The sequence below is a fragment of the Aythya marila genome, assembly GCF_965140915.1.
Source record: "Aythya marila genome assembly, chromosome: 9".
NCBI lineage: Eukaryota > Metazoa > Chordata > Aves > Anseriformes > Anatidae > Aythya > Aythya marila.
Genome location: NC_139050.1, coordinates 22723178 through 22749420, shown reverse-complemented (window position 1 = coordinate 22749420; position 26243 = coordinate 22723178). Strand labels below are relative to the sequence as shown.

General features: G+C 39.8%; 1 protein-coding gene across 1 annotated transcript; it reads right to left on the bottom strand.

Moving 5' to 3' along the window:
- Positions 1-1740: 1740 nt before the first annotated feature.
- On the bottom strand, positions 1741-26243 carry WDR49 (WD repeat domain 49; the record flags this gene model as incomplete). Its single annotated transcript, XM_082767241.1, is given in 7 exon segments — positions 1741-1800; positions 1802-1875; positions 2940-2946; positions 9947-10033; positions 24635-24688; positions 24690-24704; positions 26103-26243. Coding segments are annotated over 7 exon segments (438 nt in total).

Genomic DNA, 26243 nt, shown 5'->3' with positions numbered 1-26243 from the left:
TCTGTGTAACTGAGGTCCTGAAGCCTTTAAGGTAATATTACAGGAGAATGCTAAGAAATTGTAAGAGAAATCACAGGCATGAGATCTGATACAGTTCTGGAGGGGAAGAAAAAAAAAAAAAGGAAAAAAAAAAACTTTGAAATTCTTATATTCAAGGCTTTGGTTTAATTACTTAACTTTCCTCAGCATGATTTGCTTCATGAAGCTGTCCACTGACTTTTATACCCATGCCACTAGGTGCTAAAATGGCTCTGAGTTAACGAACATATATTTGATATTAACTAGTATCATGTTACCATGTGACTGTGTTCTTGTAGGAGGTTTTATTTACTTTGAAGTTTACACAATACTGGGGAAAAAAATGATGTTGTAAACAGCTATACACTTGAGATATTTTCTTTAAACTTATCTAAATCTGTGTAGTCCTTCTGAATTCAATGCAACCTGTGTCTTAAATCTTTGAAGGATTTAGTCTGGAAAAATGCACATGCAAATTATTCAACAACAGGATATTTTGCAGATTAACTTAAACTTGAGGTTAAGCCAAAATATTAACAATATTTCAGTAAGATATGTAAATTGGTTTGAATAAGGTCCATTTTCTAGTGGGGAAAAGAAAAAAAAAATCCAGTAGAAACAATAAGGACGAACACACAAGCATATGCTGTAGGATTTCCTGACCAGAAGCTGCAGCTGAGGTTGAAAACCAGGTAGTTGTTTTCTTCCTGTAATCCGACCTTGCTCTGCAATGAACAGCCAATCTCCCAGCGGAGAAAGAATTAGGGCTTGAGTTTAGAGAAAAAGCACCTGTTAAAACAGTTCCCTCAATGTAGCCAAGCATTTGAATAGTCAAGTACTTTCCCCACATTTATCCAGAACAGATATTAAGATAGAAAATGTAGGAAATTCGGTTGTCTACAGAGATTTCTTGGCCTTCAGATTCAAAAAGGAATTTGAGAAAGAAAAAAAAAACAGTGTCAGAATATTGATGCCTTCATACCCAGAAGAAATACAAAATATTTTTCCATTTTTTAATGCAAGGGGAAAAGAGCCATGCTTGGTATGACTGATGTTTTGACACCACCTAATCCAATCAAGCATCCAGTTCAGCTGCTAATTGTCATATGCATATGCCTTCACACATACAAAGGAACATCTGCTTAGAAGTAGGAGATGAAGTTTGGGTCAGTACTTATTCAGTCTCGATTAATGACTTTCAAACCTTGAGGACAGCACACGCTTAGCAAGAAAATCCTTGTAAACACAAGATTCTTCTGGGGCCTCACACTTTCATTTCTCTTTTTAAGGTCAGAACAGAAACCTCTTACAGAACCCTTGCAGTTGGACAGGGGTAAATAAATACCAAAAACTGTACTGGACCCAAACAGTTTGGTCTAAATCAAATCTGGATTCTGTTGCACTCAGTTTTAAAGCACTCCAAGGACATCAAAATACCTTCATCCGGACATCAGACAGAAAAAATGATCCAAAACAGACAAAAAAGCATAAAAATAACTTCATTGATCTCAATTACTTCGATGAAGCACACAGAAGCCAGAGAGATGGGGTCCCAGTTCAGACCTAAGAGCTGCCTAAGGCTGAGGTCCCGAGTAATGGCTGGAAATGTTGCCCCTAAGAAAAAAGGGACTGCACTGTAAAAAGTAATAACAGCATGTAGCAAAGGCAATTTTGCTCTGTATGTGGCATTCTTTATACACACCTCCCTTTGTAAGAGAAGGTTTATTTTTCTTCCAGCTTTGCTTGCTTATTTCTTTTTATCTTGCCATCAACTGCACATTCACTCACAGAGTTGCCTTGCCTTTTGTTCATGATCATGAATTTCTTTTGGGAACAGGCTCTTCTCATCAAATACAACTTTCAAGGCAACAAAACAAGTCTGAACTCCACATCAAACTCAGTTGTGCATTTGTTGAGATGCACTGTGAAAACCAGGCTGTGGGAAGGGAAAGAAATAAAAGAAGCAGACCTGAAGCACTATAATTCATAGAACAACAATGAATTTTCTGCTTCCAGTTCTGCTGACAAGTTTAGCTTTTTGGTAGTTTTCGCCCATTGGGGAAACAAGGCTTGGTCAGTCCTGAGGACTGCGCTGTGTCTGGCTCTCCCTTGCGCTTGAATTCAGGCCAGGCCTAATAAATCTGAAGAAAAAGCTAAGATCTTGGGGAGAACTTAATTCCTACAGAAAGTGAAAATAGATGGACTGGGTGGAAGAGAAAAAGGCTTTCCCCTGGAGAAGCAGAGCAAGCAGGGAGCAGGGGAGGAGGACGCTGCTCTAGGCCCTGCAGAGCCCTCAGGCCGAGCCAGCACCTCGCAAGGCACTGGACTCAGGCACAGAAAATCACAAGGGAGAAATCCCCAGAAGTGGCTTCATGGGTGCTCTTCTACTTGCTTAGTATAATGTATTCCTTCCCCACTTCAATCTGTGTATTAAAATTCAGTCAGAGATCCTGAAGCGATCAAAGGGAGAGGCCTCCCAACCTCCCTGCACACGTTGCTCATAACACCACCCTTCCAACCTGGAGACAACTTTTTACTTCCTCACAGAGGCAGTGAATCCCCCATGTTTTAAATTTATTATAGCTTCTTTCTTGCCACTAAGGACTCATAAAATATCGAATAATCCTCTGTTGAAACAAGAGCATTAAAACTGTTCATTGAACGTCTGCATGACTGAGCAGGTTTACCCTGCAACAATTTATTTACATGCATACGGCAGGCTGATCTTCAGGGATTCCTACAGTCCTGGATTAAGGACAAGGCTCTTCCTTATGCACACATATCCTTCCCACTGAAGACAGACTAGCTTATGAATAAGAATTAAATAATAGTCATGAGCTGTTACTATGACAGCTGATGGTATCTCATTTGAGTAGTGCAGACTGGAAGTCTGAGGAATTAACTTGTTAGGAATTACATACGTGTCTCCTGTTAAGAAAATGATGAGCATTAGCCCATCAGAACACAGATGAGCTGCAGAGATCAAACTTGTTGCAGCCATTTAACCCAAAAGTTTACTTACATCTAACAAGCTATGAGTCCAGTTTGCAAAGGCTGAGTGTAATTCCCAAATGACTGCCAGCAGTGTGGAAACCATTAAAAAAATAAAAAAAATAAAAATAAAATAAAAGGTTCTCCCAGAGCCCTGCTCATTACTGTGTAGGCAGGAAAGTATATCCTTCATGCAGAATAGGAAAGCAAGGAGCAAAAAATTCAAGACAAGTTTTTGTCAGACTGTGGAATCTCACCTTACAGCTATAATTGCAGGTGCTTAGCTCTTGGGGAAGCGACAGGAGTTTATCTATTGATTTCAGTAAGCTAAGGATGAAACTCTCAGTGATTTAAAGGATTAGAATTTTGAAGGTGTAAACTGCATCTCTGGCTCCAGTTAATTAAAATGTATGTTAAACTCAAAAAAAAAAAAAAAAAAAAAACAGGCAGCAACAACAAAAAAACAGCTACTTAATACATGAGCAATTTAAACATGCAATTAAATGTGAACACTTTTGACCATGAATTGAAGTTAAAGTGAGCTGCAAAACTATTCAAACTGTGCTGTGACACACTGGTGCGACGTGACAGGTCTGTACCAAAAGTCTGTATGCTAGCTGTTTCCTCTCTACAGTAGTCACTGAGAAGCCAAATCCACTTAGAAATACAATGCAGATTTACTAGCCCCTGCACTTACTTAGTTTGGTAATGCTGGTGATATTCACACATAGCAATTAACACCTCATTCATGTTTTGCTATTAATATTGCACTGCCCACACTATTTTTATGGCATTATCTCTCACTTACCTCTCATTTTGAGCAACTCACAGTAATGTGGAAGTGTAAGACCTGTTCTTTTTTTGCTGGAAGAGAAGGAGTTTTGGATAGTTAAAGCTAAAATAATGGGAAAGTTAGGAAACATTACAAGAACGGTATTTTACACCTTGCCTTTCACAGGAGAGGCAAGAAGAGGTGGGGAGTGAGAGGTACTCTCAGCAAGGAGAGTGCTAATTAAATCCTTGCTGCGAAATAAAATCCCTTGCTCATATGAAAGTGGGCACTTGGTTAAAATAAAAAAAAAAAAAGGAAAGAAAAAAAAAAAAAAGCTTATATGACAATTAATTGAGTTTCAAAGTATTTAAAGATTGTACATTTGACCTTGCTGACTCAGCTGCAAAATGTCTAACAATCAGGTTCTTTCACCTCATTTCTTTTCATGAACTTAGCAATTGACCTTTGCTATCTATCTCTCCAAAAGCTGATAGTATCTCACAGAAGAGCACCAAATACTGACCTTCAAATCGCTGATATTTGTATCTATAAGCCATTATCCATTGGCTATTATAAGGTGCATGGTTCAAAGTGTTGTATATTCTTCATAACATAGTCAGATTGTTAGCAGTTATGTAGGAGACTTTGTAAAGAGTAGGGAGAGACTGCAAAACAAGTTGCAAAGCCATCAGAACGTCTCATCAAGGATGCAAAGACACTAATGAATGCACAAATCAGCTACTTTAATGAATCAAATTAAGACCTTGCCGAGAGCCACTTAGACTTGAACAGTAGCAATGTTTCTCTGAACCAAGATAACACCTAGATAGCAAATACCTATTTTGAGATGGATACCATTGACATTTCTTTGGGACTAAATAGGAATGCACATAGCAGAATGTCGTAATGTGTTTGTCTGAAGGTGCTAGGAAAAGATTGATACCAGAAGTAATTGTCTTACACCCACCCTTTTAGTGCTATATTTACTTTTGAATCATTTCCAACTTTGTTCCGTTCCATTAAAGTTTTCTCTTTAACAAGCCAATTAAGCCATCATCAGTTTGCTTACACATTCAGCACTGGTCAGTGAAAAGAGGAATTGTCCGACGTTGCTGGGTTTCAGCTGTAACTACACTACAGTGAGAATTATTTCTCAAGATTGCTGAAACAGCCTCTTGCCCAGCTATCATTCTCCTATCTTCAGTTTTTTGACAGTTGAATGAAGGTTATTTTCCCCAAATGGACTGAGGGAAGTCTATCATCTTATTAGACATCATACTTCAGCAGAAATCATCCGGTACTATATACAAATACCATTTGTCTCTCAGACTCTTGGATACATTCTTTAAAAATCTGCTTGTGAATTAAAATTCTTCTTTTCTTCTGTCCTAAATTCTGAAGTCAGGATTTCAGATTAATTTTTTCAATTAACTTGTAAAGCCTAATCCAGTGCCTGATGAAAGAAATTCTGATTTTCCAATCAAATTCAGTGGGGTATGGAACATGCCCCTACGAAGTAAGAAGTTGTTGAGATAGGATTATACGTCTTATTACTTACTTGAAGCCTCAGATCAGCAGCTAAGCAATAAATCTTGGAGTTCTCTATTACCTTCATCTCATTTTAGCACAGATGGTAAAAGCTAGTGACCTTTATTTTTTGCCTTTCTGTGCTGAGAGCTGGAGTAATGAGAGTATAATGAAGGTCTACTTATTTTCCAATAGGCTGGGAAGACTCAGGTTTTCAGCGCACCTCTCCTCTATCTTTTCCCTAAAGTGTTTCTCGGGGAGAAGAACAAAGTCAGACTTGTTTGCACCATCAATCTCCTTGAGGGCTCCAATGTTCAAGGCCCTAAACACACCTTAAAACTCCAGGTTTACCAGAAAACTAAATACAATTGTGCTTTTATGATGAGTTAACATTCCTCATCTAATCTTCATAATATTATTCCACCAGGCAGACAATATAGTTAGAGGCAAAAAGCGTTCAGAACCTCTAAACAGATGTGTGGGATAAAACCATGATAATTTTTTAGTCCCTGAGAAATAGTCAATTCCTCAACATCTTTTAGGGGGAAAAAATGCCCTTGTTTCCTAAAAACAGATTGCACTTCAGTTAAAAAGCCAAAACTCTACCTGGCATAGATAAGGTCCTTCCTAAACGAGATGAACCCAGATACTCTGAAATGGGAACATGCAGGAAATTGGGCCGGCCTCTTGAATATAACTAATAGTGTGAATTACTATGGTGTGTTATGAAAATAACTGCATGAAGAAACTTCAGGTGCTGTGCTTCTTTTGTTGAGGAAGAAAAATAAATATTGAGGTGCCATTTGAAACAACAGTCATAAGAGACAGTTGGGAATCAGTTTGGGCCCATGCTGAAAGCAAAAAAAATGCCTGAGGCACAGCTGAAATAAATCTATACAACCCACAAGTCACATCACTCAAGGAATCCCCGACCAGGGCAAGCCAAACACAAGCATCTCCCTCAAGGTCAGGCTCACAGGAGGAATCTATAAGTATTGATCTGAGGAGCAGCTACCTACCATTTGCCTGCCAACATCTACATTTTGATGTTGTGTGTGCTGTTGTCTTCCATCTTCCCCAAGCTATAGAAAGGTGAGATTAATCAGTATATAAAAAGATTTTTAGGGGGTAAGAGGGTGCATTTTTAATGTGTATGTACATACAGCATGAAACAGACCTCTAGGGAAGATTGCAGAATAACTTTTACTGCCTGCCAGCCAAGTAGTAAGCTCTCAACACAGCCACAAGGACGCTGCTTTTAGGCAGATACCTTTTATAACATAACCAAAGAACGAGCTTTGAAACCATCCTTCAGTAGAAAAGCTTCTTATTCTTTTGACTTTACCTTTGGTTTTTATTTTTATTTGGAAAGAAAAGTTTAAAGTAAGCCCAGAATATTCTATATTTAGATATGCAGGTGGCTAGGGGAAATTATGTCAAAATAGTTGCTTACCACATCAGAACTTTATGTACTTTTGAGGTGGAAAGCTTTTTTACTCTCGATTTTCTCCACAAAATAAAGCACTCTCTGGCTAAATACAAAATCCAAAGGGTTGCTTGTGCTCTATCATTATCCTGAGGTGGCTACCCCTTGCAGAAATAGCTGCTGCTGTACGATGCAGTGATACAGCACACAAATATATCTGCAAGTCTGCAGCTTCTCTTTCAATGAGCACAAGCAACAGAAGTAGCTGTAGCAATTTATGGTCAGATGAAAAGCCCTTTAAATGTGCTAGAAAGGATCTTTGCAATTTGGGAAGGCTTGAGATCAGGCCAGCAGCCCTTTGCAAATCAGTTGTGAAATGACCCCCTCATGTGCGAATGAATATAAGCAAAATGTTTAGCAAGTGAACCAGAAATTCAACTTATATAAGGCTCCCAATCATCTTTTTTTAATGAAATGTTAATTATGTAAAAGTTAGTAAACCAGTTTGGAGGTTTATACATTACCATAAGTGTCTCCAGAAAAAGTCCATGCTCCAAGAAATGCCTCACTGCAGGATTGGAAACTAGGACACGCTGATGTGATCCCAAAGCAATTTTTACTAAAAGCACTATTTCTGAGGAATCTGGCTGTAGTGAAAGAGAGAATCCCTCACAAGGCCACTTTCTAGTAAAATATTTACCAGAACACCCAAAGGCCAGCTTCTTCTTCATGTGCTTGTAAAAATGTAGCAGAAGTGGAACAACTAGATCTATTTATCTTTAGACACTTCTAAGGCTCACACCAAACCCCTCTGCCTTTCCCTCCCTAAAGAGGCCTTCCAAGGCACCTGCCTTGCTGTGAAGTGGAAGAAGGGGCTGGCACCACTCCGTGTCGGAGGCAGCACTTGGGAATTGGCAAAAAGTAGCAATTCCTCAGAAAAATGCAGAGCCTGCAACCTGACAAGCACAAAGGTTTTGCTGGATGGTTCTGTGCATGACTGAGACGTGTGTGCTCTGCTCACAGAATGGTATCTGTTTAGCAATTTGCTATTTTTCTATAAAAATACTAGAAATGACAGGTGTTGGGCTCAGTTCAGGTCTGATTTGGAACTGCTTTATGAAGCGAAATATGGGGGAATGCTCTGAAATTAGAGTCTAGATCTTAATAGTGTGTTGAAAATAGTATATTAATAGTGTTTTTCACTCTAATACTGGTGTTCTTTATCTGCTGCTCGGTCTTTAACAAACACTTTAACCTTTACAGAAATAACTCCAAAAACAATAAAAATCAACTTCAATTTTTATTCATTTTGGTTAGATCATTCAGAGCAAAAAGTACTGCTAAGATTAAATGTATGAATGCTATCCAAGAATTATTTTAATATCGTGCTTCAAGATTTTATGTTCATAAAGTTTCATACAAGAAACTAATTTAGTACAATTACATCCTACTCTGCTTGTATTCTGTACAGCCTGTGATACAGAAAGTAAGAATGAGGCTCTTAAAAGCATACCAAAGTGATACAGATTAAGACATCATCTTGTCAGCAGGTCAAAGCATTATCTTTCATCATAGCTTTTAACAAACCACACCTTATTTTTGAGGAGTCCATAAATATACTAATTAAGCATTATATTATATTAGCAATGCTCTATATTAACAAGCTGTATTGTTCCCTTTCCATTTGAAGGAGACATTTCCTAGCACGTAGACAAGAAGCTCTCAGCACCTGACATGGAGGCGATGCTGGGAACTTCCATTTGCTCTTTGCACTTGGCCTGAATCCTGTTGCTTACTGGAGGATGGGGAAAGTCAAGCATGAATAAGTTTGAGAAAGTACACAAATTTACTTTAAAAATAAATTTTATTAGGTTAACAAATATCTCAAATTGTCTCCAGTTTGAACTCTTTAGCATAAAGTATGTACGGCTTCCAATATGCTCCAAAAAACTGAACCTGAAGAACCCCATAGTTTTTGGCTTTTTAATCCAGATTTGACATAACGGGTTAAAGTGTACCACCGCAAAACCCCACATTTTGTAAGATACAAGAAAAAACGCTCTTCATCCTTCACAGCAAAATTAGATTTGTTGTCAAGAGAAAGTGTTTTTTCACTGAATCTTCATCCTCTTCTACCTTTTTACTTGTACATTTTTTGGTAACATCCTTCTTTTAGAAGACAATAATATTTTCAATTTGCTGATTTTCTTCTGAAAGCATTGCGCACAGAGTTGCTTGAAGCTTGAATAATTTCTTATAGTCTTCAAATAAAATAGGCAGACTCTCCTCTATATAAAGATAAATATATCAGTTGTCACCATTTTCCTGAAAGAAAAAAAAGACAAAGAAAGCAAGCACATCTCTCCCCTGAGGCACCCACGGAGCTATAGTATTTATTTCTACCTTGGCAGTTCTTAAAAGTGTTGTTTTAAAAGTGAGAGTAACTACCATGCCACAGCTGCTACTTTTTCGCTTTTTGTATTTCATATTGTTACGCAAGCACTGTCTAAGGACGGGAAAGTCGTTCCTAAAATATTCCACCCTTCCACAGAAAGTGCTAGTACAGCGGAAAACAGAGACCCTGAACATTTCCCCGGTAATACAGAAAGGGCTGTGAAGAAGTAAGGAAGTCACTTATTAAGGAGATGGGAAGTAACCAGGCCATATTTTGCTATTAAAAAATATGTTGATGCATGCAAGTGCTCCCCACATTGTTAAAAGCAGCTCTGCAGCTGCAGAGAGAATGGGTGCAGAGAGGTCTCTCTGCACTCAGGGCTCTGGGGAATGGCAGAACTGGGGTGCCTGGGACACTCTGGGTAGGGGACGTGGCTGGCACCATCTCGCTGGGACCAAGACATCAGTCCTAGCCAAAATAAGAAAATTTCCAGGCATCCAAATACAGACACGAGGAGTCTGAAAGCTTGCTTACTGCTTGTAATCCTGGCCCTGGAGGATTGATAAGGAAAAGTCTCCTTCTGCTAATCCCTTTTTATGGTTAGCAGGGAGGGGGAAATAGTTTTTCTTTAGCTGCCTGGATGAACTCAGGAGAGTCAATAAAGGGCTCCTGTAGACTTTGCGCAGTGGCTTTGACCTGCAGCTTGAAGCATTAAAAAAATAAAAATAAAACCACAAGAAAAACCCAAATTGCTATTCACTTTTCCTATCAAATTAGAGAACAAAAAGAAAGAGTTGACTGATTTCTTGCAGTCTACCTGTATATTCTGTATTTTCACCTGCCCTGCCAGGTCTCCTGTTAGGAGATACTGATTCATTTTATCGGTGGTGAGGTGAGGATCCAGCTGTAGCACCAGCATCGCACCCTGCTGTCAGCTGCCTCCCCAGGGTACTGCAAAGCCAGGGCTGCCACTGGAAACCAAGTTTGCTCCTCCTAAAACACGAGTGGGGCCAACTGGGCAGGCTGAGCAACTCCGCATTGAAGCAGTAGTCTCTGCTGTGCATAAACTCCTTGTTCCAGCCAATTTTTAAATATTGAAGGGGATAAATCTGCAAATAAATTCCATCCACGAGTATATATTGCAAGTTAGTTGCTAGAAGCATTCATTTCCCAGAGCAATGCAAAATACAGAAGAGTTATAGGACCAAAAATGTACTTTCAGAAATTTAACCTTTATTTTCTATTCATGGATACTGTGATCCAAACTAAATCTGTGTAAACAGTTTTCTTTATAAGAGTGAAAATAACAGTGAAAACAAATATACTTTATAGATGCGGGGAAAAAAAATCAATAGTCCTTTGAAGAGATTTCTTCAATCATAATACATAAATCCACAGCTTTTCAATTCCTTTTGTCGACGTACAATGCAGATTCAAAGAGTGCCCAGTCAAAGCAACAGGGAATGTGTTTTACATTCTCAAGACAGAAAACAGCAGAAGATACAAGCACAAAAACAAAATGTGCCATCATCTAAATCCTACGCAACCTCCCTGACTTTAGAGCATTTTCATGGGCTATAAATCAGTACTTATTATGATTCTGCTTGTTGCCAGACTTTGTTTAGACTGTTTATATTCCCCGTCAGTATCAGTTATGGTCAAATCATTTCACGTAAAAGGAGAAATGGGTCTATAACAAGAATTAATGCTTTGTTGGTTAAAAAAATATTCCAACACACAATTAAAAATCTCAAGGTCTCTAACTGAACCTTGCTTTTTAGGAGGAGAAAATTAAAGATCACTGCATGCTTAATAAATTAGAACCATTAATAATTCCCCTTTCCCGAATATTCATTTCATTCATTATAGACAAATTGAGCCAAGGCAGTGTACAGAAAATACTTTAAAACACCTGTCAATGAAATATTCCTTCTATTGTCTAGGAAGAAAAGGCTCATAATATCTTGTTGAAATCAGTGTCAGTCATTAAAATCACCTGTGGGCATGGTGTGCCTTCCAGCAGACGTTCTTAAGCGGAGCCACAATGCTGGTTTAGCGATCGGGCACCTGTGAGAGACATTCTCAGGTATTTTCAAGGAGCTTCTGGTTTGTACATAGGCACTACAAAAACTTCCAGGTAATTTTTCCATTTTTGCACTTATCTGCTTTACGAATCTGAATCTCCTTTTAGGAGAACTTTCACGTTTGTACAATTTTATAATAATGAGCTAAATTCTGCCGTCTTTCATCACAATAAAGAGAATCATATCCCGGAGTTTAATCACTGAATTTCAGCAGAACCATTCACTGACTAACGATCAAACTCAACAAACAAGGTGGCAGATGGTGGCCATACGAGATTATTAGTGCCTTCTTTAATGAGCACAAAACACAGCCTCTGCCTCATTTGCACATCCCAGCCACTACATCAATGAGTTGTCTACACACCAGCAGCTGTCTGAAGGGGAAAAGCATTACCTAATTACGGGGCCAGATCCTCAGCTAACACAAATTGCCCTTGCTCCTTTTAGATCAGCAGAGGTGGAGAATTTCTGCCACCTGAGGGCTGGATGGTGACTTCTGGAGGGTGGCTGTGGGACCAGAGGAACAGCAGTGGTCATGTTCTCCGGGCAGCCCAAGCACCAGCCCCACCAGCACTGGTGTTTCACTCACCCCAACAACCCCATAATGATTTACTTGGGATAACAGCACCAGGCTGAAGACTAGAGCCCTAAAAGCTGAATAATCTCATCATTCCTTTGGCATGGTGGGGATGTTCACAGCGCTATAAGTCTTCCTCATCTAAAATATTTAGCTCTGTAGAAGCAGTCCAACAGAGATGCATCAGAGCCGGTGTACGCACACAGTAGATCACTAATTTATTCCTTACAGCCCTCCTGGGTGCTGTGTGCACGGAGACAACCGCATTCCTGGAAATGGACATAAATATCTGTATTTATTTTCCCATCATACTCACTGGGGAGTCAGGGGAGAGGGAGCCAAAAGAAGAACCTTACAGAGAAAATGGCTTGACAAATACTCTCAATACACTTCATTCAGAGGAGTACTCCACGTTATTTCTCCTCTACTGTGCTATAGTGGAGTATGGGTCATAATTATGGATTTCCAGCTGGCATGAGGATTATTATATATTAGGTGTTAGTCTGGAAAGACTGTCAAACCAATGAAATTTTCAGGTTTTGAGCAGTCTCCAGGGTAGGGCTCTGCAAGGCTCAGCTTCATGAGCAGTTAGTGTTATTTATAGTCTAGGACTAAACAAGGCAGAAATTAAGGGAATGCTCCTCGCTGGAGGTGATGATATGAAAATGCTGATGTAGGTCTGTGACAGTAGACAGAAGCAATAGCCTTGAGAATATATTGAGAGTGAGGAGGTGAATAAAGTGAGCAGCATCTCAAGGCTGCTTTTTGTCACTCTGACAGGACAGCATTGTAAATAATCCCCCCAAGTCTGCACTCAATTATCAGTAATTTAGTAGCACCCAGGATATTATATGCACAGGAGAAGATAGCATGTCACCTCCAGTTCTCAACAAAATCCCTGCGATAGGTTGCTTTTTCTCCTGATTTGGATTGCAGAGGCTTTGGAGGACTGAAGCAAAGTTTAAGGCAGGCATTTTCTATATTGCTATTCCAAACAACTTGTTTACCACAGCTCCCTGGTCTAAACAACACTAACTTTTAATATATCTGCCAATCACATACCAAACTTATAGCATGAAAAAGATTTCTTACCGAAATTCGTATATGGATGTGCTATATGAAAGTTCACCTTATAAAGACAAAGGGAATTTGCATCCCTGTATGGGTGCAACACTGGTGACTGCAAAAGAAACAGAGAAAAGGGCTCTTTATAAAGATCAGAGTACTGGAATATTGGTAATGGTTTTCTAATGAAGTGAGAAAGGGGACCCAATGGGGCTGTTGCTGTTCTGTGTATCCCTCCCAGCTCCTACTCCCTGCTGCTTTACCCCAATCCTTGGATGGGAAGAGGTTTTATTTCAGGTTTTCATCTCACAAGATGACAAGTGTGTTTGATCGAAGGGTAACGTGGAGTTGTGGCATGAACATGAAGCTCTGCATTATGAGGTTTCCATCCAGGAGCACCTCAGAAATGCAGGGTGCCTGGCAGCTTTGAACTGGTGTCCTGCCGGGACTGATTCCTTCAGTCTTTGGGGCAGGTGGATGGAAGAAGCAAGGAGGAGGGAAGCATTTCTCACCATCCCTCTGAGGCCAGAAACACAGCACATTCCCCAGGGCTTTCAGTCCTGCCTTCTCAAAACCAGTGAGAGCTGAGGCTCCTGCCTAATCTCAGTGCCTGTATAACTGCTGATTCTAGTAGCAAAGATTGAACTTGCGATCTTCAATATCATAAAACATCCAAATTAAAAGCTTGAATGCTCTACCTGCTCTCTCTGCTACAACGAGCTGCTAAGGAACACATGCCAACTAAGCCAATAAATTATTTAAGCAGCTAAAACGTACAGATTCCAAACGAAACCAATAAGGAATAAAGATTACATATAGCACTATGAAATCCTTCATTTATTTTATTTTTGGGTACACGCTGTACTTTTGTGCACAATGTGCTACACAGCAAACATTATTTTGAAGCCTGTGTGATGCCCTTTCAGTCACTGCACCGTAAATCACACACGTACATACACGCTTTGGGAAAAACAATGCCTACATAAGAAGAAAAAAAATACTTTTCCACAGTGTCCAAACTCAATAGAATAGCTACAGGACGATGTGGTGGTGTCTGTATGGCCTGGACACCAGCCAGCACCGTGGTCTTGCCATCCAGGGCTGCAGCCAGCCCTCGTGCTGCTGATGGCAGGCTCAGGAGGATCTGCAGGCAGTAACCACCCTGCTACCTATACTGAGAGCACCTGGAAGTCAAATGCAGCATGGATGTGATACCAAGACCCCTCCTTTCCCTCTCTCAGCTCAGACAGAAAATCGCTTCATGTTGCTCAGGTGGAAGACTGTAATTAGCCTCATAAAAGATGCGCAAATAAGCCAGTCAGAAGCAAATTAATCTAGTCACACCTTACTACTTCAGAGAAGTGCTTTATCAGTGGTGACTTTAACAGGATTATTATTTCTAATAGGCTATTCTGAATTTTGAACAGAAATGCCATAAAAATGCTGCCTGCTGATGAATCAAAGGAGTCAGTAACTGCCACAGAGGCTGCTTTTCTATTGACATTGAGCACTGCATGTCATGCAGCTGTAATGACCTAACACGATGCGTGTTCTTCTCAGCAGACATATCGGTATTAATTGTGAATATGCCATAACATGTTACCTACAAAGCCCAGTGACATCCCAACTTCAAGTGACGTTCAGATCCACCCCATGGCTGTGCAGACCTGACCACCTGAAGAAGCGGTGTCAATGCTTTTCCAATGAGCAGTGCTCAAGCAGATGTCTGTAATTACACAGGATTTTATGAAAGACAAGGAAATTTCAGCTAAACACTTAATTGATTACATTCTTCAAGTTTCTATATCCCTATTGATTAGAAGGCGACAAGGTGATAGCTAAAAGTATACCTCCCCCAAGGGGTCAAAATAGCAAAATCGTAGAAAAATGGACATGACAAAGGGACTATCAGAGAAACCAGACAACTGTCTTGGTACTATATGGTGACCCATGAGGAGGTACTAGTGAGAGTATGAGGTATTTTTCCCCATTTCCAGTACATTGTATTGAGTGAATTTGTGGCCAAAACCAAAGATTTTGCTCACTCATTTTATATCTTAAAAAGCACAGAAAGACAGTATTTGTACTGAAAGTTTCAAAAAACATCATCAACAACAACAGCAACACAAAAGCAATGTAACCTTTTTTATTCCTCATTTCCCAGTGCTCTGTGAGTCATTCCTCTTAGGTACAACAACATCTGTATTTTTTTAGTTGCTAAGTTTACAAATGAAACGTTATCAAATTATGTTTTAGTTTTTCATAATATGGTATCAAAAATAGAAGAAAAGTGCTTTCAGATGTATTTACTGTTTCCATTCTTTGATGATCCTGAACCACAGTAAAGTGCACTTTCTCCTCTCCTACAAAACAGAGAGAACAAAGCCTCAGAAAGTCAATATTTGGGCAATCCTAAACTGTAAACACAAATCTTAGAGTAGCCTGAATATGGACTGACCCCTGGCTTGAAACAGGATTTGAGATTCATCGGTGCAGAACTGGTGCCATAGTTTGTAAGAGATATGGGAAGTCATTTCCTCTGCTGGGGTACAACTTTGCAAGCAATATTCTCTCCCCAGTGATGTGCAGCCAGACCTAAATCTTCTTCCTGAACCAAGTTGCCAACCAACCAGTGAGTTACTAAGCTTTGAGAAAATTAGACTTTGATAGATTTTATCTTAAAAAATGAAGCAAACAATACATTTCAATAATATATCTTTTCCTACTTTTTCATATAACATATATATGTACCTGTCACAACCTGCAACCGATATCAGCCCCTTTAGTAGCAGGTCCTGAGAGATGACAACTGCTCCGTCCTTTCCAGCACTAAGTTTATGCCAACAGTGAAATCAAACTTCTAATTAAGAAAAAAATGATAATAATTTCCTAGTATAGGCAAAGCAGAAAAATGCTCTAGTAATTTCAGAATCAATAAGGCAATGAAGGAATGCATCTCTCATGTCTCATTTGTTATAAATTAAAGATGATGCATGAAAAACAAAAGGATTAAATGGGAAAAAAATGATACGAGCAAAAAAAAAAATAGGTTGTGGGAATTACTATGTCACATCCTACAGCTATCTCGCTCTGTGGACTTTTATCCATCAAGACACAGAAGAAAGTAGTACTGACAGCATGGGCAGTTTAACCAGACAAAACTTAAATTACATGTTGCAGGTCATTAAGACAGTAACAGCGCTGCACATCAGAGGCAGGAGATGAGCCAATGATATGGTAGTTAGACAATTTTATCTAAAAAAATTATCCAAATACCCATGGTTGTATTTGTACAGTTTAGTGCTTTGAAAGAAACTCCTCTGTTTTTTCAGGTAATCCTGAAAAAACATATTCATATTCAGCAATTCTGACACCTTCAGAATATGGCAGACATTGCTTTTATGTGGAAGCAGCTATTCCGTGTGCAGTAAAATTAATGTACTGGGATATAAGAGATTCAGCATGTGTTGCATACCTTGTTCTGGCTGGGCACACTGTTCACCTGGGATTGCAGGATACTGCCAGCTCGGTGTGCAGTATAAAACATCATCTGATGGTATACTATTAAGTTAGGAGCCTGCCACAAAAGCAGGAGCGCCAATGGACACTCGTGACCCTTCTGGAGGGCCAATGCCTCACTGTTTTCTCAATCATTGCTCAGAGGACTTCAGAAATACGTACCGATCTCCACTGAGCCCAAGGAAATTCAGGCCATCGATACACCCCCTCCTAGATCAATGCTCAGCTATGCTCCAGCACACTCACCTTGTATGCAATGATTTTTTATTTTATTTCTTTTTCTGTAACTCAGTTCTTTCTGCACTAGCCCAACATCATTCTAAACACCAATAAAGCAGGGTTTGTATGTTGCCACACATATGTGTGTGCTTTTCTTAGCCAGGTATTTGTTAATTTACTCTCTGGCTTCTAGTAATTAGAATAGCTTTTCAAAAGATGCAGTTTGGGGAAATATTGGTAGTACATCTTATTTTAAAAGCAATATAATTCATGCAGCAACAATTTATATTGACAATAATTTCAAATAAGATGTGTTTGCCATTAAAGCTGGAATGTATTTCATCTCTTGCTGTTCCAGCTATGCATATTAAATGGCAGGAATCTATTTCAAAGGTGTTGCATACATTTATTTTATGTAAGTGAGATTCAGGGAGGCTTCATCTTCCACTTTTATTTACAAGACAGAAAATCTGAAACAAGGAATTCCCTTGCTATAATATCCCTGCTGGAAACATTTGACCTCAGCTTCAAGACACTAATTTAAAACTGTGTTCTTGAAAGGTGAACTTTGCTTAGGTTATTCTTTGAAGAACACCACCATTGCACCTGCTTTTTTCTTATCATTACCTAGTTAAAATAGGGCCACAGTTTTGTATTGTTATTTTTTAAAAAGTTAATAAAGAAGACAAAAGAGACCTAATCCTACTATGACATTCCTGCAAGTATAACTCAATCTCTTCCCATAAGGGGGTAAAATATCACGATGTAATTGTGTTGTATCCAGAGTTGTGCATAGCATTTTGGTCACTAAATCTCACTGAAGTGTCAGAATATTTGTAGTTAGACAAGTCTTCATGTAACATTAAGAGAAGCTATGTTTCCAGGAAATGCATATTATTATTATTATTAGGGTGAACTTACTTTGAAGTAACGTTCCTCTAAGAGCACCTCTTAGGCAAAGCCAAGAGTTTACTGCACATCAACCTCAGCGCCAGCATTGTGAATAATAGGGAAAGGCTTAAGGGCATAAGCTTGCCCTTAGGTTACAACAATGAGTCAAGGCAGAACATAGTAATAAAAAAAGTTTGTCATTATATATAGAAGTGGTTTTTTGTTGTTGTTGTTAGTTTGTTTTGTTGTGCCTGTGACATACCAGAAATATATGAACAGGTACGTTTGACTTGGGCTGCCACATTTCCTATAGCTACAGGATGTGCCCCCCTCTTTCAGTGAGTTTGTGGCAGACTTTCAAATCCATCCAATTTTGGGCAATCCCCAGAATAAGCCAGATAGACAGTGTTTGGAGTCAAATCTAGTGACTATCTAAAGCCCAGTAGCAAGGTTAAACATCAGCACGGTCTAGCAAGCAAGCACCGTGTTGGGAACCATCAGATTGATTCCTTGGCCAGCAGCTGCTGAATTTCTGCACTGCTTTTGTTCAGCTCTCACACTTTTCACCCTTTGTTCTGTAGCACTGTGAACTCCCTGCATATGGATTTTCTGCTACCATCTCCTGATATACGATGTTTTTTATTACACAACTAGTAAACGGAATGGGATGTGTCAGAGCTGGCCCCCTCTGAAGAGGTGACTTTGGTCAGTAAGTTAGAATTGGGTGTGCCTTCAGGTTAAAAATTAGCAGTGCTGCATACTGGCCAGTTCTTTGCAAAATGTATTTTCACCTGCAGCGTGTACACTTGGGTCCAAGACTAAAGTCTCCGTATCTTGTGAGGTGTCTTGCAACATGGCCAAATGTTTGAGAACATTACAGACCTGTTTAATTTTTAATACCTTTTGACACACCGGTTGAACAGACACCGGCAGTGTAGAAATTAGCACGTTATCTTTGCCAGCCTAGCTCCCTTTTCAAAACATTTATCTTGTAGTTTTAGCCCTATTAACCAGTTGGTGACACATCGCTCTAAGTGATGAGTACTCCAACAAGACATCCTGCTTTGTTTTTTTAAGAGCCTTGTACTACACAGGGCATGGCATATTATTGGGACTGCTGCAGAGCTGAACTAAAGGGAAGCCAGAAGCATTGAGGTCACATCCCCGCATGGTTTCTGATACAGCCTTTTTTTTTGCTGACTGCAATACTTGAGTAAGAAAAATGGGATTTCTACTGTATAATGCACATTCCTTGGAGCAAGGATTATGTGCCATGGTTTCTGTGTTTATCTAGGGTCTTAGAAGAACAACGACACCAAACTAAACTTTCCAACAGCAGTAAGAATTCATCATCTTTCTTTGCAAGGCAGTGGAAAAATCTGCTATTGTTCTGGCATTTTGTATCAGGATGAGTAAAACTGCAAGAGAAGCCAATTCCTTGACAGGTTAAAGGAGAAGGATGAGCTTTACTACACCCTTACGTTTCCATTTGTGCTCCCAATTAAAAGCCTCATCTCACTTGCATCAGGGCCATAGTGCTAGAAAACTCAGCATTGCCATGACAACCGGTAAACTGTTGGATTTTCTGCCCACTGCCAGTCACCGGGAAGACAGCAGTGGATGCTGTGCTTGAGCTAATTACGTAGGGGAAAACAGAAACTGTGATGAAGAATTAAGTCTTGCTATATACATCTTCATTACAATAATCTTGTACATATTTGCTCCGAACTTGCAGAATTACTAACATCTGAAATGCAAATTGCAGAGCAGTTGGCATTGATTTATTTTTTTTCATTTTCGATTCATTAAAAGATGTCTGATCCCACACTATTACAGCTCACGGAAAGACAGGTGGCTGGCCCCCTTGGATTCATCATTAGCTGTGAAATGGCATCCCCACAGCACCCACAGTTTGGGAGACACATCTAACACAAGATGTGTGGTGGTTAGACAGACCTTCCTTCTTTTTCCTGGCTAACCAACACCTTGAGCAATGAGTTACCAGCATCTGGACCATGAAATTCAAGGAAACTGAGAAGACAGCAGAAGAGCTTTAGAATTTATCAGTCAAATCAGATTTACAAGTTAGGAGAAAATTTACATAAAATACACTATGATTGTTTCTTTTCTGTGTTTTGGCCTGTGGACATTGACCTGCTCAGAGATGACAAACTCCTGCTACCATGTGCTGTAAATGGACATCACGGTATCAGGAAATTGAAAAGGCAGTTGTTCTCTCTGTCTGTTATGAGAGAAGGAAAGGGAGAAAAACGATGAGAAAACAAGAACAAGACAGCATCACTTGTGTAATGCTGAAAAAATCAGGAATTAAAATCAGGAATTAAATGATCATACTACTGGTAAGCAGCAGAGGGTAACAGAGGAGAGCAGAGACCGTCATTCACTCATCAAGAGCAAAGTATTTCTCATTTTCTTTCACGGCAGTAAAACAGAAAGAATATATCTTGCTTTTAGCTAGACATTCTCCTAATTAGTTGTCAAGAAGAAACTATTACAGGACGGAGGCAAAGCAGATAGATAATTGTTGGAATTTATTTTTGAAGTGGGAGGGCATTACGGCATTGCAGGTCTGAAAGTGGGCAGAGGTCTGGCTCCACTCCCTCATTTCATTAACTACCTGGATGATAGAAAGAATTGGTGATGTGGACGTGGAGGTACATCCGACCTGCCATTAGAGAATGAATTAGAAATCATGATCATTTTCATACAGATCACATTGGTTATGACAGATATGCTCACATATCTGCAAGACTTCTGAAGAACTAGGAAGGCTTCCAGGGCAACCCTACGTCCAGTGCTGGAGAGAGGTCCAAAAAAGATATGGATTGAGGAAATAAATAAGGCAAAGTATAGGATTATTTTAGCATCAAGGAGACCAAAGAAAGATATGATAACGATCTTCAGTTACTAAAGGCTGTTGCACTGAAAGAAGGGAATAATCTGTTGTCCGTGACTAGAGGAGGATAAGGCGGGCAGTAGGGACCTTAAATTGCAGGAAGGAAAACGTAGTTAGGCTTTAGAAAAAGCTTTTTAACATTAAGGAGAAAGTAAGACTAGAATAAATCACTTGAGGAATGAAGGGAGCTTCCATTACCAGAAGTTTTTAATGTTAGAACAACTTCTAATGGCCCAGGGCTGCCTCTTGGGACCCCTCTGCTCTTCTGTGGCCTGGGACCGACACACTCAGCGTTATGATTAACTCATTGCAGTGACTTAAACAAGGACTGAGAGGCAGAAAGCCATATCTAGTGATTAAAACGAAGAATAGACACCAAGAAACATAAGCTCTGTTGCTGACTACATTGAGATTGTCAGATAAATGGCACAGCAGACCCAGAAAATGTGGTTGTACCCTAATAAAAAAGCCAGAAAGGAGAGGAAATTAGTTTAGGACCGTGCAGTTACAGGTAAAGCTCCTGACAGTATCTAGAAGCTCAGCACTGAAGTGTCTTCATTGCTCTGGGGAGACTAGATTACAAAAGCAGAAAAATTCAAGATTTACTTGGCCTCACAAGCATCTCACACTAAAGACAGCAGCCTGGCTCCTGCTGTGGGGGAGCCTCTGCAAGCTCACCCCTGATCACTGTGGGAGCAGTTTGGGATATGATCACCGCTCAGGACAGCAAAGGTGGTTTTGAATTTAACATTAAATTCCATGGCTCATTTCCTAGATTTGCAAAGAGCATTTTTCTGGGTGAGAAGTTACAGAAGGATTTTTTCCTCCTTTCTTAACGTATTTCTAATAGGTGTTTTTATTAACCCATTTACTGCTAATTGCAAACAATTTTCAGTGCGTAGCTCCAGAGTTAAATTTTCTCTTTATACCAGGCAGATGTAATATCCTAATGACACCACGCTGGTTTTGCAATACGTGCCAGTGGAAACGGAGCACGCTGTCCAGCTGTGGGGACTGGTGGGGTTGTTCCCATGTAACTGCGGTCCTGCATCTGCCAGTGGGTGATCCTGAACAGGGCACTCCCAGCAGGTATACTCCTAGGTGCTCCCAGACACTGCTCAGTTCAAGAAAATTGGTATCTATAATTGTATTTAACCTCTGTTATCTTCATACAACACAGCACAGAAGGTATCCAAGGCCCCTACACCAGTGTAAGTGAAGACAGGTGTAAAACTCAGCAAATGCAGGTTTCACAGGTTCTATTTAGCAATAGCACACAAAAGATGCAGGGCAATATATTAGGTTTAAATCTAAATACTAGCTACCCTCATCAGCTGAGGAAAATCAATCTAGATTACTTGCATTTCTAGATGTGAGACATTAGCTCGATGAAAGAGCCTGGTGCATCTAAACAGGCTACCAGACGTGTTTTACGCTTTTCTGAGATGATTCTGTTCTCCCTCACACAGGTAATATTTTATTACCAGCTTTCACAAAATGAAATGTTTAATTTCAGAAAAACGGACAACAAATGCAACATTTCCTGTCAAATCCATGATTCTTATTGCAGCCAGAAACAGCTGAGGTATTTAAGCATCAATTCCCAGATCATCATGCAGCAATGTCTTAGCTTGTTCCTCTGAGCGTCTCTAGTAGTTATGTCAAACGTATGCAGAAATAAAAGAGGGATGGGTAAATGTTACGCAGCAAGGGAAAAGTTTTCTAACAGAAAATAGTAACAACCATTTTTCATCACTTCAGATAGGGATTTTTTTCAAATTTTAAATTGAAAAGGTTGGTATCACCTTCTCAACAACAGCTTGTACCATAAATTACTGTCTGTGCTTTGGGTATTTATCTTTTCAGTGTTATCTCAGAATAAATTAATTATCCAAATTCAGACATATGCTGAACTTTTGAATACCACTACCACAAAAGGCTTGTAGATGGTTTTGTCCCTGTAATAAAAGCATCCACTGATGATTCTCTCTTACAGGAATTAGTCATCTGTTCTTTGTGATTCTGATTTTGTGGCTCACAGAGCCTTCAACTTCAACAGCTAAACTGCAAGCATATGTACATTGAAAACAACGTAACTCTAAGGAAATTTTACTAATAATAAAATTAATTTTATACTTAGCATTCCCAATCCTAATTTCTTTTGAAGTCTTTTATAGAAAACATATGGGAATTGGTCCACTGCCCAGAGAAGTTCTGCTGCTACTACGATGAATACGTACCAGTGTTTTATGGCAGCAAGGCAGTAAAGGAAGAACTCTTGGTCAATTATAAACAGAAGAGAACTTGTACAGGCAAAATCCAACAGTCATAGTTGAAAAATGGGCAGGATACCAATGCTAAAGACACTTTTTCGGTAACTTTCCTAGCTATTGCATGGGGCTCAGCTTACCTACCATGTCTGAAAGCTGTTCCCTTCAGCAGCACATTTACCCCAGCATCACGACCAAGCTCTGTACCTCCTCCTTATCAGATCAGACACTGACTTAGTCCATATGGTATAAGATCTTGCAGAATGTTGTTATTGGTTCTTTTGGCTCTAACCTTGCAGAATTGTTTTTTGTTGTGGCATGATGCATCTATACTGAGCTGGAGACAAACAATTTTCTGCTTACATGCTGGCAAGTGACATTTTGATGCAGCTTCCGAAGACAGGAAAAAAACTCTCAAGCGAGCTCGCCTTCCGAGCCCGATCCAAACACAAACAGCAATTGATGATGATGGATTTCAAGCGCACCAAAAGTTGTTGCGGAAAGACAATTCAGACTACAATTTCCCAGCACAAGCTCCAATGATTCCAAGAGCTGTTTTAGCACTGAGCAATGGACAACAAATTGTGAAGGAATAATTGTTAACCACACAGGCTTCTAGGAAGAGGCTACATTAGTGTCCCCATTAATGAAGCAGCCAAATAACTTCTCATAAACAGTTGAAAATAATCTCAAAGCTTTAAGTGAGGTGTCTAAGAAGCACTTTTTTCTTTAACCTGAAAACACTCTGTCCAGAGGGAAAGGATTCTGAGTATCTGAGTACTTTCAGACAGGTAGGCACAGACAGAGAGAGCTGTGACAGCAAACTAGATCATTAGATGCTTTTCTTTTCCTTTTTTATTATTATTATTATTATTTTTATTTTTATTTTTCCCCCTGTTTTTAAATCAGATTGTAGCACTGCTGCCATACTATAAACATTCATTTGCATCAAACGAAGTGATGACAAAAGTCACGATACCCCATATCAGTACACAATATGCTCCAAAGTTTGCATCTCAAACAGGAGATAAAGAACGCTGTTTTGGCTGAGCTCAAGAAAATGTTATTGGAGGCGTTCCCCTGTACAGCAACCATGGCTCTTCATTGAGATGCAGGTAGTGCTTCGATACCAAAGACTGCAGTGCATCATTAAAGTACTGTGAAGACAAACAACACTCATGCTGCATACCAAGTGGTATTACATTTAACTGAATCATTTTATTATGAATACATCCAGGTCTGCCACTGGGAGCCACTTATGTAAAACGTGCTGGCAGAAATGGATCTGCGCTAATTATATTCCATGCACATTTCAGAATTAACCTCAGGGATACGGAAAGGTGGCAATAAAGACGAATTTTATAACTAAGTTCATTTGCAATTGGCAGTCACGTGAAGAGCAGCTTTCCTCAGAGATAACCCTAGAACATCTCACATCAGGGGGTTTGTTTCTGTTATCGGTGTTTCACTGAAGCACAGGACATGTGAAGATTTTGTATCTCTTTGTAACACTGAACCCTTATCATAAACTAAGCCCCATTCAGATGGGAAAGGCTGAAGGACTTCAGCTAGTGTGCCAGTTCAACTCAAATTTAGGAGAAGCAAACTACCCATATTTCCCTCGAGGGAGTGTCAAAAAGCACCACAATTAGGCTTCGTCAGTATGAGATAATTTCCTTTCTGAAGCAAAGGGTTGTTTCTTTCCATCCCTCTGAACTTTTGGAAATCTCTTCTAAGGACACACTTTCAAGCTTTTTAATCAAAGAAATGCAGAAAGGTTGGTTCACTTTCTTCCTTTACCTGCTTCACAGCTAAATCACCCAGCACACAATTAACAACTTTCTTGCTGCCTCTGACCCTTCTACTAGCTTCCTTGTCCTTTTCAGTAACATCAGTCAATTATCAAATGAGATAAAGGGGTACCTCTGAGCTTCATTAAAAGAGAGAGAAGAATGGGATTTCAGATCTCTGGGAACAAGCCAGCAATCTTCTGGATGCACAGCTGATGCTGAATGCCCCCAGATCCTCAACACCTGTGAACATAATAGAGAAATCACCAATTATCTCCAGTTTTTGCTTGAGAATGGGATTCAGAAATGAATATCTCTCTCGGCAGAAGGTCTGCCTTGCTTATTATTTTCCTCATTTACCACTAAATACATTTTGGTTTGCTTTGTAAAGAGTTGTCAATGACCATTTTCTATTATTATTTGTTTTATATCAATAGCCAGGGCCTTGTTGTACTATTTACTATTCATTGTATGAATACAAACTATATTCCAGTGATATCGTGTTCCTACTCTGGCACATTATATTTTGTGGCTTTCACATGCTTTTACAGAAGATTTTACATTTGCCATATGGAGCAGCTGAGAGGTCTCTGCTAGGATAAATGCAGCAGAGCAGAGGGGACACTTACAACCAAAGTCCTGTTGCCCAGATGCCTGCAATGCAAGAGAATCAACTCGATGAGCCCAGTTAGCCCTTGCAGTCATTTGTTCTTGAGGCACAGTCTTTGACTAGACAGGCTTATATACTGCATGTTCAAAGGGCAGACAAAAAGCAAATAGGTGATTTATCCAAGGTCACACAGTAGGTAAAGGGCACGTTTGTAATCAGACCTGCTGCTGATCTCAATAGAATGCAATGTCTCAGCTAATGAATCACATGTATTTTCTTTCCCACAGTTCGTGCCTTTCTCACTTGATGCATCTGCATTGAAACATTTGTTTTATAATCAGGCAAATGAGAGGAAGCAAAATCGTTATTTCTACAAATCTTCTGCTCTTGCATACAGAAAGCAATTAAAGGCAGAGTTACCAGAGAAAACTTTAAACAATTTGCAACTGCATTTTCAGGCCTATGTTTTGCAGGGGCCTCCAGAGATCTGGAAATATTAAACATGAGCTCTGCAGCCAATAATGCAGGTTAGGAAGTGATGCGATAAAAATCTCCTGAGGAATCACACAGGGCCTGCTGCAAAAGACCGACAGCTTAGATGGAAATATCATGGTCTACTGTGCACATAAATGAATAGGTAATTCCTAAACCACTATTTACTTGGTGGGTTGTGAAGGGTTTTTATTAAGCATATGGCTATAACTGTTACAGATTACAGGCCTACTCTCTGTGGCATTCTTGGAAACCTGCAGCTCCAGTGTATCGATAGCCCAACACACTGGGCTCGTCCTGCCCAAGGCCAAAAGAGGCAGAGAATAGAAGCAGAGCTGCCAAGATGCCCAAACTATCAGAAATTCAACCCCAAAAGTCATCAAGATCACACAGAGAAGTCATCAAACAGCTTCCCCTGCATCACTGTAAGTTCGTGGTGCCTCCACTCTGGGACCTGAGAAATTTTCAGCTGCTGGCAAGTCAGGAAGGCAGGTCACAGCACAGGCCTGTGGCTGCAGGGGCCCGGAGGACACACGTACCTGGGAGCCAGGACAGGGGCACACGCAGCACGACCGCCCACAGCAGCAAACACTTGAGGAGCCTTTTCCATCCTGAACAGCCTCTGCAGGCACTGAGCTCTCCTCTGCAGTTGAAATCCTCCGTGGTGTTTTGGCACCCAT